Source organism: Dromaius novaehollandiae, chromosome 4 (assembly GCF_036370855.1).
Source record: "Dromaius novaehollandiae isolate bDroNov1 chromosome 4, bDroNov1.hap1, whole genome shotgun sequence".
In the NCBI taxonomy this organism is placed as follows: domain Eukaryota; kingdom Metazoa; phylum Chordata; class Aves; order Casuariiformes; family Dromaiidae; genus Dromaius; species Dromaius novaehollandiae.
Window position 1 is genome coordinate 77,718,404 of NC_088101.1, and position 15,710 is coordinate 77,734,113.

The 15,710-nt window shown below is 44.3% G+C and overlaps 1 protein-coding gene and 1 long non-coding RNA gene across 4 annotated transcripts in view; both read right to left on the reverse strand.

Annotated features, from left to right (window-relative positions):
* Positions 1-8,842, reverse strand: part of MSANTD1 (Myb/SANT DNA binding domain containing 1) — a 46,130-nt gene extending 37,288 nt beyond the window's left edge. The window contains exon 1 of one of the 3 annotated variants that reach the window (XM_026122074.2): positions 8,748-8,842. In XM_026122074.2, coding sequence (XP_025977859.1) covers positions 8,748-8,763 — 16 coding nt within the window. In that variant the 5' untranslated portion in view covers positions 8,764-8,842. Of the gene's footprint in view, positions 1-2,145; positions 2,203-7,657; positions 7,863-8,747 lie in introns of those variants that run through there. The other 2 variants (XM_026122075.2, XM_026122077.2) reach the window with 2 other exon arrangements.
* A 223-nt stretch (positions 8,843-9,065) lies between these two features.
* On the reverse strand, positions 9,066-15,151 carry LOC135328319 (uncharacterized). Its single transcript, XR_010389148.1, has 2 exons — positions 9,584-15,151; positions 9,066-9,415 (listed from the first exon to the last, which is right to left on the reverse strand). It is a non-coding gene; the product is annotated as an uncharacterized LOC135328319 (long non-coding RNA).
* Between the last annotated feature and the right edge of the window lie 559 nt (positions 15,152-15,710).

Sequence of the window (15,710 nt, forward strand, 5' to 3'; positions counted from 1 at the left end):
GGGTCCCTCCAGCAGACTGCACACGGGTGCCTGTATTGCTTCAGGGAGGGGAAGATCCCCGACTGCTGTAGTATCCATCAGTTTAAAGTCGGCACCATAGAGAAAGAGAAGATGAGCTTCAGAAATTCCTACAGCACAGTGCCGCCTTCCTCTGAATCCCGTTATGAGGGATGCCACTGGCATCCTCTGATGAAACCTGGCCACTTCCCTCCCTCCCTAGGACCAACCAAAAGCACCGGTGACCAAAACACAGCAAGAAACCTCCCATGAGATCCTGTAGCGCAGCTTGTCCTGCTGCCTTCCACATCGCTGACCCAAGCAGGGCAGTATCGCCTGACGGCAAACAGCAGCTGTGAGGCCTGTCCAGCTGCTAGCCCTCTTGTCTGTCACCCCCATCCAGACTCCGGCAGATGACCAGGACCACCAGCTAGCATGGAGGGGGCCCCTATCATCTCCAGTCTTGGTGGTGCCAACGAGTCTGGTCTGCATGCTGCCCCCGCAGGAGCGGAGACTGACCGTATTGCTCTTCCAGCAGGGCCTGCTGTCCAGTCCCGTAGGTGCTACGGCGCACGCCAGCATCCCTTTATTCAGGGACAAACAAGCTATCTTTGCCTTATAACCCTCCTCTTCTTTCAAATCTCTTTTCACCTGGGGCACAAGAACTCAGCATTGATTTAACGCTTCACAAACTGGCATCATCTGTTTCCTCAGAACCACCGTCATTTCCCCAAAACTGCCAAAACAAAGGGGGCAAAGGTCACATAACAACATCCTACCTAGCACTTCTACAACACCTGCTAGCATGTACCTTCATGCCAGCCTACATCTTCAAACCCTCAACCCCCCACTCTGGGGAAATACATCCACGATCAGACAGCCATTCACTTCACCAGTGAGAGCTCTTTTATCAATGAGACAGTCACTTCCAAGGTGGTGAGATAAAGCCAAGATCTGTGAAGAAATAGCACATCTAGTTCACGCTTCTGCCTAGATTTGTCATCACAGATGCTTTGCACATGCTAGTTTTGGTGCTGGTCACAGAGCTTGATGGTCCAAAGAAGCAAAAATGTCCAACTAATGTTAAAGACGACACGGTCTAGTCAGATTTAAGTTGAAAACCACCACCACCAGAAAATAGGGTGGTTCATTAGGAGGTGACTGACCTCTGAAACTAATGCATCAAATTACCAGCTCCACTTGCCAATGGCTCCCCTCACAAGCAGCCTAATACCTAGGGGCTGCCTGGAGTTAATCTCTTTTTCTTGGTCACAAATGAGAGGTCTATTCCAATGTCATGGATGCCTTTTCAGGGGCTGTGGTCATCCCAGGATAAACCTGCTTGCTTCAAATGATAACAAATACCAGAATTGCCAACGTGTTCTCCAAGCATCAGGGCAGTATCTCAATTCCTCCTCCATCACGTTCCTAGTGTCACGGGCAGAGACTGGGTTAAGCTTCCCCAGCGATTCCGCCGACTCCCAGAGGACAATCTCTGGGACATGTTTATTTTACTAGTACGAATATAAAATGGTTAGGCAAATCACTGAAGACATCTGCCATCACTTTGTGATGCATCTTGAGAAGCTGGCAAGCAAGCAAATAACATACGTCAAGCAGAGAAAATACTGCTTTGTTTCATAGAATATAGAAAAAAATTTGGCCCACTTAAATAAGCATCCTCAATTAAAATTATATCACTGTAAAAAAAGATAGTGGTCTAGTTATGATCAAGCCATCATTGCACTATGAAAAAAGGGGAGCTTGCTGGTATCGAATTGTTTCTCAAGTATAATAAGGTATCATGTAAGAAAAATTAATATAACACAAGGAAACTGTCCAGATAACTATAGCTACATGAGCGATTTTGTCAGCTTAGCTTTTCTATAACAAAACTTAGCTATAACTCATTTAACTGTTGTCTCCTCATGATAATCACACAACCATTTGTCTGAATAGTACGAGCAAAGATTTGCCGTGCACCTTCCCTCCTCTAACGAGGACTAGGGGAAACCTCAGTGACAGGAGACACTTTTTCACATGCTCACCTCTTCCCACATAGCCACAGATCTTCCCTCAGAAACTTCCCTCCCAGATTTTCAGCCCCTCTGTTCACTCATTTTCATCCTTGCAATTCCTTAATCTGACCTGGGTTTTGGTCTCCTCAATCCCCACTGGTTTCTCTCCGTGTCCTGCAGATACATACTAGAAACCAAGAGAAGACAAGTCGGTCAGACAGAGAATATACCCTGGGAATTTTATGCATTGCATTATGAGATATGTGCTACATTTTTCTTGGGGCAGCAGCTTCCAATTTAATAGACATTTAACAGAGCCATTACACCAACCAGTCTCAAGCTGTTTTTTGCCTAGGATCTAAGCAGGGTCTTATGGGCTAATGTATATTGAAAATATTGCATTGAAATATAGGATATAGGGCTGCTTGACAGCACTGGTTGCAAAGCTAATATCCCGCACAATGATGTGGAACTGCTCTCAAGAACAGTATTAGTGATAAGAAGAAAAAATGGAATAGAAAAATATGATGCCATGGAAAAAAAGACTGATCAGCAAAGATAACTATATTTTGGAGGTCTAGAAATGAATTAAGAATTGCCAAAAGCTGAGCTCGGTTGTGTTGTGCAATAGCAGAACAAAAATGAAAAAGGATTTTCACAGACACGAAAGAAACAGGGAAAGGAAAGTAGGGCTGCTTTTCAGAAGGATATGATACAGGTTAGAATAATCTAGGTGCAATGCAAAAACAAAGAAAAAGTTTTTTAAAAAATCAAGTTTTAGAATCTAGAGTTTAGAAATTTAGAAGTTTAGCTCAATTTTCAGTGAGAATGACACTGCTGAACATGGGGAAAAGACACGATGGATGCAGTTGAGTGGAAGGAAAGCTATCCATTGAGATGCAAACAAAGTTGAAGAAGTTTTACAAATTCACATTAGAGAGACCAGATAATTCTCTGGTAGAAATTAGAATATATATTGTTCTATATCATACATTTGAGAACTGTATGAAAAAACTATATGACATGGTGCCAGCAGTAATAGAGGACTGGACAAGATGACTCAAGAGGTCCTTCTCAGTCCTATGTGTAAGTTCTCTTGACGCAGAAATCCTTCTATAACTATGATCATTTTTACACCTTTTCTCTGTACCATTTCTTCTTCTGCTGTATTCAAGATACAGTTACTGCACCGTGCAACATTTGGGCATGCTACGGATTTACACACTTAAAAAAAAAAAAAAAAAAAAAGTTTTCTGTAAAGTTTCTAACATCCTATTTGTCTTCTTGATGACTAAGGATTGAGCTGATATTTTCCCAGAACTATCCACAATGACACCAAGATATTTTTCCTGAAGGTTACAGATAATTTAGAGCCCATCACTGCAGATGCAGAAGAAAGGTTCTTTTCCCCTTATGCATCCCTTTGCAGTTATCTAGATTGGGTGCAAAAATGGAAAGAATATTCAGTTGTTTTTAATGACTGAATAGTGGTATTGGCAGTTATAATTTTGACTACCATGAAAATTTTTTTATAAGTTTGTCTGCTCTCCATTTTTCTAAAGCATTCGTAGATAATTTAACAGCAGAGGTGCCAACAGAGACTCTTGTGGTCTGGTAACTTTCCTTCATTAGAACTGATTCAATTCCCACCCTCTGTTTTCTATCTTTAATCAATTAGAACTTTAATGTGTTCAAAACTATAAGACGACTTTCCCTCTTATTCCTTGAATTCCAATTTAGATTTTTGATGGCCATTGGCAAAGGACCAGAGAAGACCAATCATACCAGATCAGCTGAAACACATCTACCAGCTTCTGGGCGTCAAAGCATACAGATTTGTGGCAGACTCCTTCTACAAAATCTATTCTGACACCTGCCCAATGTATAATAAGTACCCTAGTAATTCTATTCTTCATTTTGGTTTCCATAAATTTGCCTGAGGAAGGTTAGATTTACCTGTATATAACCCCTTAGGTCAGTCCTTGCCTCCATTTTTTTTAAAACATCAATCACATACATTTGCCACCTTCATTTTCCACAACAGTTGTTTAATTCATAGCAAATGAAACAATTAAACAGCTCCACATTTGGGACTCTTGGGATGCTACCATGTATTTTTAATCAATGGTACTATGCTTTTTATCAATTTTTTCTGAATCTGTTCTGTCTGACACTTCAGTTTAAAACAGTTGTTCAGACTCTTTCACACATAAAAATGCTTCAGGAGAAAAAGCTCCCTGAGATCTTTTAAACGAACACCAAAGCAAAGATTTATTTAGCCTTTCTGAGATAGCCCTGTGTTCCTGAAATGTTCTTATTACACTGCAATCACTTCTCAAGCCTGCTGATTGACAGGCTTCCTGCTCTTCAGGTATTTGAAGGGGTTTTTTTTGGTTCCTGTAAGTTTAGAAAGCTGTTTCTCAAAATTGATTTTACTTGCCTGTTTAACTTGCCTTGTTTAACTTGCCAGAATGTACGCTCTCTTCTATTTCCTCTGTTCAAACATGACCTCCGCTTTCTGAAAGATTTCTTTTCACTTCCAACATCTCTCTGCTCTTCTTTTTAAAAATACCAGCTTTTCAGAGAGCTCTGCCCAAGCCTTTTTAACAGATGAAAGATGCACGCCTTCCTGAGCTTGTATTATACAGCTTATACAGCATAAATCAGTCTTTCTACTGATTTCATGTTCCTTGCAACTATCTTACTCATTTAGTTGCTCCTTTTAATTTTCCTTCAGCCACAAAATTGTAACAAGCATTCTGACATTTATGTATTCAATTTCTTAAAGCTAAATTTATTAAACAGATTTTTTTGTATGCCTAAGGAAGAGAAATTTCAGTTTGTTCTGGTCACCGTGCATTGCTCAGGGTTAAATAAGCATTGCTTTTTCTCCTATTATAGTAGGCCATTTCACTCCCTGATGCATCATGTTGCTTTCCCTCGTCCTTCACATCAAGTTCATTCTCCTTCTTTTCTGCTCCTACCTTTAGTTTTGTTTCTATTTCTGTTTCCCCTCCAGGTGAGGGCTGTTTCTTCCCTTGTACTTCGCTGAATGCATTCATGCCAAGAGTCTCAAACAAATACAGTTCTGGTCTTCCAAATAAGATCTCTCTATTTGCCAAGACAAAAAGGAGACCCATATTTCTAAAATACATTCCTCTGATTTTCTGTCAGCATTCTGATAAGGAGAATTTTCCAGGCAGTTTTAGGATCATGTTTCAGTTATCACTGTGCAATAATACTCGTTATGAACTAATTCATCAACAACATCAATGTGGCCACCTCCAGCTCCACGTGTCTCTGAGATAAGAATTGCATACCCCAACCTTGTTTGTTCTTTCCTTCCTGCAAAGCTAGAGAAGATCCCTTGAAGCATAGTTTCTTGACACCTCCAGCATAGTTTGGATAACAAATGTAAGAAGATTACCTTCTGTAATGTTTTTTAAAAACCCGTGTAAGAAGAATCACTGACACAGATGACTGATTTTCATCCAGGAGAAGTTTCAGTCCAGCTGCACTGTTCCACTATCTCATGCATTTATTAGGATCTCATTTCCTTCCGGAGCCTCAAGGGAAATTTCATAATCAGCACACCTGGTATGTGTAGTATAAATAATTAAGGGGATGCTCTCTCTAATGATCTACGCAGAAAGGCTGTTCTGCTGTAAGAAAGGGCCTGGATCATAGAATTATCTTCATCTTACAAGAAGAAAGAATTAGGGTTGAGATCCTCTCCATTTTCATCTTCAAAAAACTCCAGAACATCAACTGAACTAGATGGAGTCAAGACTCTTCCTGATCTATAGAGGAACCTACTCAATGAGTAAGAATAATGCTGAAATAACTCATAAACTTTTTACATTGTCAGTATAGATGGTACTTTATCACCATTTTTATATTCCAGAAAATAATTTATCGCCTGCCTTAACAAGAGATCATGACTCCAATTTAGCTTACAGTCACATTGAGAGAAATACTTTCTGCAACAAACTCGGCAATAAGCCAGCAGTATACAAACTGCTCTGAATGGCAAAATCCTTGGGGCAAATCATGCTAAAGGCAACAGACACCATGAGAAGCCCTCCACACTTAGTTTTATCTATTTTAACAATTTGCAAGAGCAGTATAGCTGTCATAGCCCAAGCTCAAGTTGTCTTTGTATGTCCTTTCACACACACTAAGTCTGCTGAAGTCTTCACAGCCTGGGCCTTCAAAGAAGAACAAAATGTACTATGCCAAATGGATAAAATACCTTGCCTTTCAGGACATGTAAATTTATGCCTGATGACTCACAGTAACATTTTGGTAGTATCTGTACAACTTTGGTCTGAAAGTTTTATTTGGGGGTGAAAGTCCCTCAGTAGCTGGACAAGGATTGTATACCTACTAGTGTTCTGCATCTTTCTCTGTCTTACCATCAGAGCGCTTTATTCTGCATTCTTCTTTCTGCTACCATTGACTAATTCCCTGCCTTAATCTGTATTTAAAACTAAGAGAAAACTAGAAACACCTCGCTTGCCATCTTACTTTTTTCCAAACCCAAACTCAAGTTTTGCGTTAAAAGTTCCAAATAAGTTATCTCAATCAGTGCGCATTGCTTTGGGCTTCCATCTGCAATGGGCAACAGTAAAGTACAGCGCAGTAAATGGCATACTTGTGATCTGGAATCCAGTTTTGCAGATAAAACCGGTCAATAGTTTACTTCAATAAGCCTCCTCAATATGTAACTGAAATAATTTCAAACACTCAGATTTGCTCACCATCATTACTTTTGTTTTCCAAGTGTATATATATACTTGCATATATGCAATCAAACCAAGAAAAATCAGCTTCTCTTAAGGGGATCTTCCAAATTCTGATTTTTTCGGCTAAAAAAAGTGACGAATACTTTGTGCCCAGAAGAGTAAATCTTAAATGAACAAAAGAGATAAACATGCAAGATGTTACGTAAACACAGCGCCACCATTCCAACTTGCCCAGTTACCTTAGGTTCATCTAAGTGCTTACACTTTTAAGGCAATCATATTTAAGAGATCTAGACATGATTAAGCAATTTCTATTGCTATTAGTGTAAGCAGGTCATATTTCAAATCCCTTTTTTCAATGCAGGACACTCCTGCCTGGGTCCTCTGGAATCAGCGCCTTCAGTTTTAGCATGATGAAAGAGTTCCTGGTTTATCACAAAACTAAATAAGTTTTCCAAAGACAAATAAGAAAGACCCGTCTTCATCTTCCAAGTTAATTTGTAGTGTTAACGTCAAGCCCTTACCTCTCGATTTAGAAAACGAAAAGCAAGTGTCAAGATGGAGGGATCGGAGCATCCCAAGGTAAAACTCAGACCTCAGTTTCAGTGCTGCCCTGCTCTTCGCCTACCCAGAGCAGTAGGGTACGTGGAATCCAATTACTTAGCCTGATTTCAGGAGCCTGAACAAAAAGCGGACTTCAATTTAGAGCGTGACAACAGGAGCACTCCAGACATCTCCAGAGAGAGAAGCCCACCAGAAAGCCTTCACAGGGTGAGCAGTATTTTTTCTCTCTTCAAGAATTAAATACCTGATTTGAAAGCCTGCACAGAAGAGATTTACATCTGTGGGCCAAGCTTTCAACAGCTTAAGGTATTTTGTTAGACTTGCAAGACTTACCTTTCTTCTCCTGCATGCTTCGTTTTGTGCTAGCAGGCACGTGCACAACTACAGCCTGCTCTGCTGAATTTTCCCACTGTATTTTTTAGCCTCTTCTGCAGAGTCCCAGCTGTTTGGCTCCGCTCGTTGGGAGCGGGCTGCAAGCCCTCCTGAGCTGCAGGCGCCAAGGGGTTAACTCGACTCGCAGACATACATTAAGCCTGCTAAGAGCATTCCACAGAAATGCCGCTGCGAGCAGCCAACCTCACACGCGTCCTACCCGGCAACGCGAACCGGTGCTCGCTTTTCAAGCCCGGCATCGAGGGGACGCGCCGCGGGGCGTGCTGGCGGGCGGCCGCAAGGCCACAGCGCAGGGCACGAGCGGCGGCGGGGACAGCCGCACCAAAACAAACCACACACCATATAGGCACACACTTAGAGAAGGCTGAAAAACCTACAGGCGTAAGTATTTTAGGCATTGATCTATGTCAGGCTAAGACAGCAGCATCCGCCGTCTCGGAGGAGCTGGCTGTAAAAGCAATTGGATCTGCAATTACCAGCAGCGCATCCTAGGACGGGAGAGCTCTAACCAGAAGCTAATTAGGAGGGCAAACACTGAAGCTTGTTAGCGGAGATGCTAATGAGAATTAGACTTGAGTGGCAGCAGACTAGCTATTCAGAGTTAATTAGAAACCTCAGCTGATAGCATATTGCTCTTAAGAGCCTTCAAAACAAACAACTGGAAAAACCGTCCTGAAGCTGAGGACCTGGCACGTGGTGCTGGGTAGCGCACGGGCACGGGGAGCAGCCAGGAGGGTCACGCCGGGACGTCACGGCGAGCCAAGCACGTGAGAAAGGCGGGGAGGAGGCTTGCAGGCGACGCGCACCCTCGCCGGCTCCCTGCGAGCGCAGGGCAGACCCGAGGCCGCGTCGGGGACTCCCACGCGGGGACCGCTGCCTGCGGCTCGCTGCCCCTGTGCCTCCTGCCTGCCCCAGGCGCTGGGGGTCCCTCTCTCCCCCTTCACGCAGGGAGGAGGCGACGACTAAATGGAGGCGCTTGGGTGGGAAACGTGTGGGATGCGACGTTGCGGACGGGGAAGCGTGGCCTTACCTGGGCTGAGTTGCATGGCCGAGTCCTGCTCTGAGCAGAGCACGGGGAGGCAAGCCGAGGGGCTGCGTGTTTAAACGTTTCCTCCGTGCCTGATTGGAAGCGCGATAGCCAGTCAGGGGCAGAGGAGAGGCTGCGAAACGCCAAAGGAGCTCGATTGTTTCAGGAGAAGATTGGATACTGGGGAACCTGCCGCCTGGGCTGCGGCACATTTAAATGCATGAAAACACTCGAGTGTCACAGGGGAGAGCAAACGCTCCGAGAGGAGCGAGGGGATTTTCAGCTTCGCCGAGGCCCTGTTTGCATTAAAACTTGCAGCAATTTAAGCAAAATCTGTTTTTAATTCTGTTTATTGAAGCCAGCGCACACCCATGTGGATACCCTTAAACAGATTCAGCTTTCAGAAGAGAGTCCAAAAGAAAATCGGTTCTGGCTGTGAATTCAGATTTCCGTTAAAGCGCATAGAAGAGCATCCGCAAATGGTTTTACACCAGTGTAATTACAAACATTTAAAAGTATAACTTCAGCTAAGCAAACGTTGCCTGACGCGGAGGTGACCTAGCAGTCGCTGGACGCTGGCAGGAGCAGGGACCGCCGCACACCGAGACCTCGGTGCAAGAGCCGGGGAGGGGGTGCACGTAAACACACGCTTCACACTACTTTTTCAGCATCTGCAGTGGGAAAGGTGGAGAAAAGAGCAGTTAAGAGTAGAGACTAGGAATATTGTCACCTACGATCCACAAATCCATCGATTCCTTAAAGCAAAACATTGCACGTAGGTAAGCGGCATTCTCGGAGGCCGCTTTATCTCGCTAAGCTTTGGGAACCATCGCTCTCACCTGATGTTTTTGAAGCTGGAGTCACGGATTGCGGTTATTCAGGTTTAACAAGACTTGCAAATGCTGACTGAAGCTAGAGGCAAAATTCCCCAGACGCGGAGGCGATGTGGCTCTGGGCTTCCCTGCGTGGCTCGCTCGCGAATCGCCCCAGCCGCCGGCAGTGCGCCCTTGGCGGCCCAGGACACCAACACGGGGTACAACTCGCACGTATCCAGCCGAGGGCAACTCGCTTGGGGCTGGTGCCCATGCACGCGGTGGCTGCAGCACCAGCTGGGGGGCCCTGGCTTTGGCAGCTTTTCCAGCACCGCTCCCAGCGTGAATGAGCTGCCCAGCAGCTCAGAGCAGGCTAAATAAAAGAAAAAGAGACTAGAGGATGAGGAAGGAAGAGACTGTCCCAGTGCACTTAGTCCATGCGGGACACTTGCATGGGGCACAGCATCATTTGCAGGATGCACCATCACCGACGAGCGCTGCACAATAATGCTGGTGCCTGAGCTGGCCACGACAAGGATGTACCTGTACATGCTTTAAGGGTATTGCGCAAACTAAAAAGCCTGGAAGAGATTTTTGCAATTTTCAAAATTTGAAGCTAAATAGAAAACGATCTTTGGTGGGGAAACAGGAAGCTTTGCCAGCCTCTCTGAAAGGTCAGTTCAGCTGGGACTGAGCCTTCCTTGCAGCCAGCAAGCCAAAGCTTTGTCATCTGCTTGAGCAGATTAACACTTAGCTTTCTTTGCACCAGTGATACTGTCTTTACTGATATCAGAGGCCCATGACAGCACACCCTCTCACACTCTCATTTCTCTTATATTTCATACTTCCTTTTCTCTCTATATATTTCAAATTCTCTCTCATACTCTTTGCAGGGGCTACCATCTTATGTCCCATAGACCTACCTGGACAGCTGTGCTCTGCAGCTGACCATGGCACAATTAAATTAGAGGGAGAATTCCCACCACAGTTCATCACCCATCACCCCCAGTTCTTCATTCTGCCTGTCTCTAACACGCTGTACCTGCACACCTCGCTGTATTGCCTTTCCTTCCACATGCCTTATTGCTGTAACATCAGCTACAATTATTGCAGGGTTTTGGTTGGTTGGTTGAAAGAATCAAAGATGTTGGACCAAAGCTTTTCTTCTCCACGCTTGTCTTTCTTCAGCCAGACCACATAAGCTTTCCTGGCCCTTCGGGAGGGTTTCATACAGTATTTTAACATCCCAATGAGCATATATTACAAACCATATCTTTTCAGATTCATTACACATTTAGTTTGCTTGTTCCCTTCGCAAAGACAAGTTTACGACTCTAACCCTAAATTTCATCCGTTTACCTTCTCCTAACTGGGATTTGCTTTCAAGGATTTCTAGCAGCACGCTGGCTTGCGCACCGCGTCCGGCTTAGCAGGAGCTCAGCTTTCCTTCCAGCTCCCCGTGAGAGGTCCCTTCTCGCCGGCGCTCCTCTCCGGCCTGCACCTCGCACCTGTGTGAAAAATAGCAAAATCAGTTGCACGTTTTACCTCTCGCCTCCCTGCCACAGCCAGGCTGCAGCCAAGCTTGCACCGCAGCTCCCCAGGCAGCCGCGTCTTCGCTCGGCAGGACGCCCTGCCCCGGTCTCTGCCTTGTAATACTTTTAATTTTTTATCACACTCGGAGCACTGCCTGCTGTCTTGGGGTTCTCATATGCACTGGGGAATTTCCTCTGCTTGGCAAATGTTCATGGGTTCAGCGGGGATTATTTCTGGGTTTGCCATTAATGGGTTTTCTAGCAATGCCTCTGAATTTACTTTTTTTTTTTCTTTTCTTTTTTTTCCTCCCCCTAATTCACAGTCTGATCTCTCACAACTGACATAGTGCCCCCAAACCACAATATTGTCCCTTTAACCTTAGATCACTCACTAGTCCTCTTTTTCTTCAGGAAAAAGAAGCCGTAGTGTCAGGAGTAGACATCTCCCTGTTGTTGAAGCCTTTGGCCTTGGCGCAGGAAGGCTTCCACGGGACAGTCCCGTGGCTCCCTGGGGGATGACACGACCTCCTCCCGAGGCTACTGTCACCTCTGCGCAGTCCGGGGCAGCGACTGGTATCTCTGTTTCTTCCCACTACTCCTTTTCCCTCTGTATTTCTCTCTTGGTAATCAAATACAGCTATTGCACGCCTTGGGAGCTGACTATCCTAGGCCTAAAGGAACCAGGGAATCCATGACACCATCCTCCCTATTCCACGAGTTATTTGGGTTTGTTTTGCTTCAGCATCTATTATTTAAATAGCTCGTCTGCATTAAGAACATTTGCATTATTCCTGCATTTTCTGTACGACCTGACACCTCCTGAACGGCACGCACTGTTTCCCCGCAGCCCCGCAATCGCGCCCTCATCCAACCTGCACAGGGCTTGGCCAGCTGCAAGCTTCTCCTCCTCCATCAGCCCGTGCCAAGGAAGCCTCGGTAGCCTCACGTGCTCATCGCTGCCTCACTGCCAATTTCTTTTTGCTTGAGTACCGCTGCCTTCCCCTAGCATCCCGGTCTGCACTTCACAAATCATGTTTTTGCTGCTTTGCAACCAGTTATTGCTACACACCTGCTAACTCTTACTCTCTGAGTTACTGCCCATGCCTAGTGCAGCACTTTCTGCCTCCCTGAATTTTCCTTGCCTGCTAGCTTTAATACAATTACTACAGTTATGCAGAACATTAAGCCTATCATTGCATTTTATCCCCTTGGCTTTGCATTTTGCTTTTGCACAAACAAAGGTGCACTTCCCAAGCTATTTTTCATTACATCCCAGAGCCAGCTGATAAATTCACTGTGCATACTCCTTTTCCAAAAGCTTTACATATGCCTGCAGGCTTTGGGAGATGGACAGGAGCACCTACATGTTATATTCTGTGCCCACGCCCTACCAAAACAGCAAGAAGCTGCAGGGCTAAAGCAACCTGCTTCACATCAGGTTGCCTTAGCCTGGGCTTGATGCTACAGTAGTGGTAGCACCCATAGTGCTCATCAAGGCTCACATCTGCCAGTATATAAACATCTGCCACTGTATAAACATGGGCCGAATCTCTCAGGAAGTATCATATGGGGTATGAAGCCAACAAGTTCATGTACCCCTCCGCGTTTTCACTCAAGCTCTTTGTATTCCTAATTACCAATGAATTCATCTTTGAAGGTTTGCACACATCAGCCATCTCGCATGGTTTAGCCATGTGCTGAACTGTTATTTTTCCCAATTCTTGGTGACACTTGCCAATACTTTTCCTATCAAACCTCGTCAAAAGCATTTTTTCCTTTCTCTTCATTTTTCTAAGATAGGGTTTTACCTTAGCTTTGCAAGTCCATTCCTGGTCCTGTCCTCCTATCCGAATTCTGCTAAAGAACATGCCTTGCACATTACCATAATATTAAAAACATATCTACTCTTACTTTCCTTTTCGCTTTTGTTTGTTTGTGGCGGTTCTGTAGCTCTCCTCCTGTGCACTGAATAAAGCCCAGTTTCTCCACTCTCTTCCCTTCACACATGTCCAGCCAAGGCAGAGAATCAAAGAGCCCTTGCCATTCTCTCAGTTTGCAAATTATTCTTAATTTTGGATTGTGTCCACCTGCCCCAGCCAGCTCACGCCTGACACTGGGTGCAAGCATAAATGGGAGTCTGCTGCACAAGTTTTATTCCTAAACAGACTAAATAAAACCAAATCAGTTTTATTCCTTTGATTGAACATGCCTCAACCATGCCCTGAAATGGGAGTTCTCACTTTCTACTATATATATAGTCCTGTTGCAGCATTCCCTGCCAGAATATTATCATTACAATTCCTACCTTTTCCCTGCAAGGCTTCACATACAGCAACAGTGAGATGTGTGGTCAGGTCGCCATCAGCATGAAAGGCTCTGTGTCCATTTAGTAATGAAATGCCCATTTCACAATTAGGCCCAGACCAAACAACAGATAACAGCAACTGTTAACAACTCGAGTATTGCTGCTTCAGCCCCTTAAGACTGTGTAGGCTTTTTTCCTCCTATTCTAAATATAAATCTAAATTTTAAATAAAAAATTTCATAGAGAGTGCTGTAATAATTGGAAAAGCTTTCATGTCCCATCTGAAAGGCATCCTTGAAACAGATTAAAAAAAGAAATCATCAAGGAAGACATTAGGATGGTACCTCACTCTTTCATCAGTATATATAGTACATAAGGCACGTCAGGTGCTAGAGGAACCACTGTTCAAGGTTAAAGCAAGGTCCTTATGAAAGGGACAATTACTCTCCAGCGACAGATAAGCAGAAGAAAGTCAAAGCTAAACGTTGCGAGAGGAAAGGCAGAAGTGCTCAAAGTTGAGTGAAAAAGCTCCAAAGGCCTTTACATCAAGCAGGGACCGTTTCAGAACTGGTTGCGAGTTCAGGTTTTTATCTGCTAGCAGCAGTTCCCCGAAAGCCTCTCCCTCCCCACTCCTGAAAGGCCGGCGTCGGCATGAGCTCTATGAGCACGACTTCGCCTCCAACAAGCAGTCCACGCGGCCGGCAGTACCGTTACCGTGGGGGCTATATTTGGACTATGCTGGGGTCCCCCGCTTTCCTTTCAAGTTACATTAAAAGAGCCTATGTTCAGGATCCTTGCTAGGCACGAACACCACAATAAAAGCAGGTTTTTGAAAGGTAAATAAGCAGCAAAGCTCAGGTCCAGTCCAGCGCCACATCTGGAGGAGACGGTCTCACTCCGCAAAATTATTCTGCCAGTGCTTTTCAGAGTTGAAATGAAAATGTGTTTCAAGGCTCCTGATAATATCCTTTCTATTTTCTTAGTCTGATATATCCTGATTTGCATTTCAGTTGGTCTCCGGAGTCTTTCTACAAACCCGAAATTCTTGCATGACAGCAAATACAAGAGGAAAAAAAGGCACGTTATTATGTATGTGTCTCACATTGCATTGCCTAAGACTGTTAAGTCAGCATGAAAGCAAATGCTTAACGGGGCTTCTGGAACCCTGAAAACCTTTGCTCTTAGGACAAACAACAAAATTTTCAACCTAGGCACGAATATAAGTGTAGCCATAAAAATTTCATATATGTTCCTTTATGCGTGCAAGTTCCAGAAAAAGCCTTAAGCCACAAAATGCTCCTGAAAAATCATTCTTTAAATTCCTCTTTGGTAATAGTGTAGCCTCATGTCATTCTTTGTCTGTAGTAAAGAGTTTGCACATCCGGATACGCCAGCAAACATTTCCTCCTAGAGACAAGCTTCCCTCTGGAGTTTAGTGTTTACATCTGTTTCTTGAAGAAATAAGCTAGATCAGCAAAAAAATATTTGACATCTACAGAGAAGTCTTTTTAGTAGGCAAAGCTATACGTTGATTAGATGTGTGATTTTCCCACCCTCTCTTCTAGCTGACAAAGCTGAACGGGCCAAACTTAAGCCTCGCTCCTTGTATTTGAGTGATGTATATGGACACCACTTAGCTCTAAGGAGCCTGGGGCTTCTTGACGCTACCGCGGTATGACTGCCTGCATCTCTGACCAAGATACCCTCACTACAGAGGTGAAAATACACAAGCTAATACACAAGACACTAAGGAAATGAGATTATTTCACTTCTGGGGGGAAAAAAAAAAAAAAAAAAAAAAGAATGAAGAATTGGAAGGGTCTTCCTCTATATCCAAACAATCACTCTCAGTCAAAAGCACAGAGGAGCCTGATGTCTTGTGTCAGAGCATAAGCCTATCCAAGTCCAGGGTCCTGTCTCTAGCAGGCTGACAGTGGTCACCTAGAGATGCATGAGAGAGGAGGACAAACATATAGCCGAATTTCCTTAACCATTCTCTCGGCCTTCAGCTGTTCAGCTCAGGGACTTCCCAAGACAGATGTGCTTTTGTGTATGTAGTAATCATCAGTACCAGTATTCTGTGAACTTGTCTAGTCTTCTTTTGAAGCTATCTAAACCCTTCGCATCTAAATAGCCATAATTTTGGCAAGGAGCTCTGCAGCTTAACTGCTTGCTGAAAGAAAAACCTCCTGGTTTTGCTTGCTTTCAGCATGGTTCCCCCTAACTTCATACGATACTCACTTCAGATTCACAAACGTGGATTTAGATGTTCAGTTGCATCCATGCTGTCCAAGGGTGCAGGGATGGGGTTAGAAAA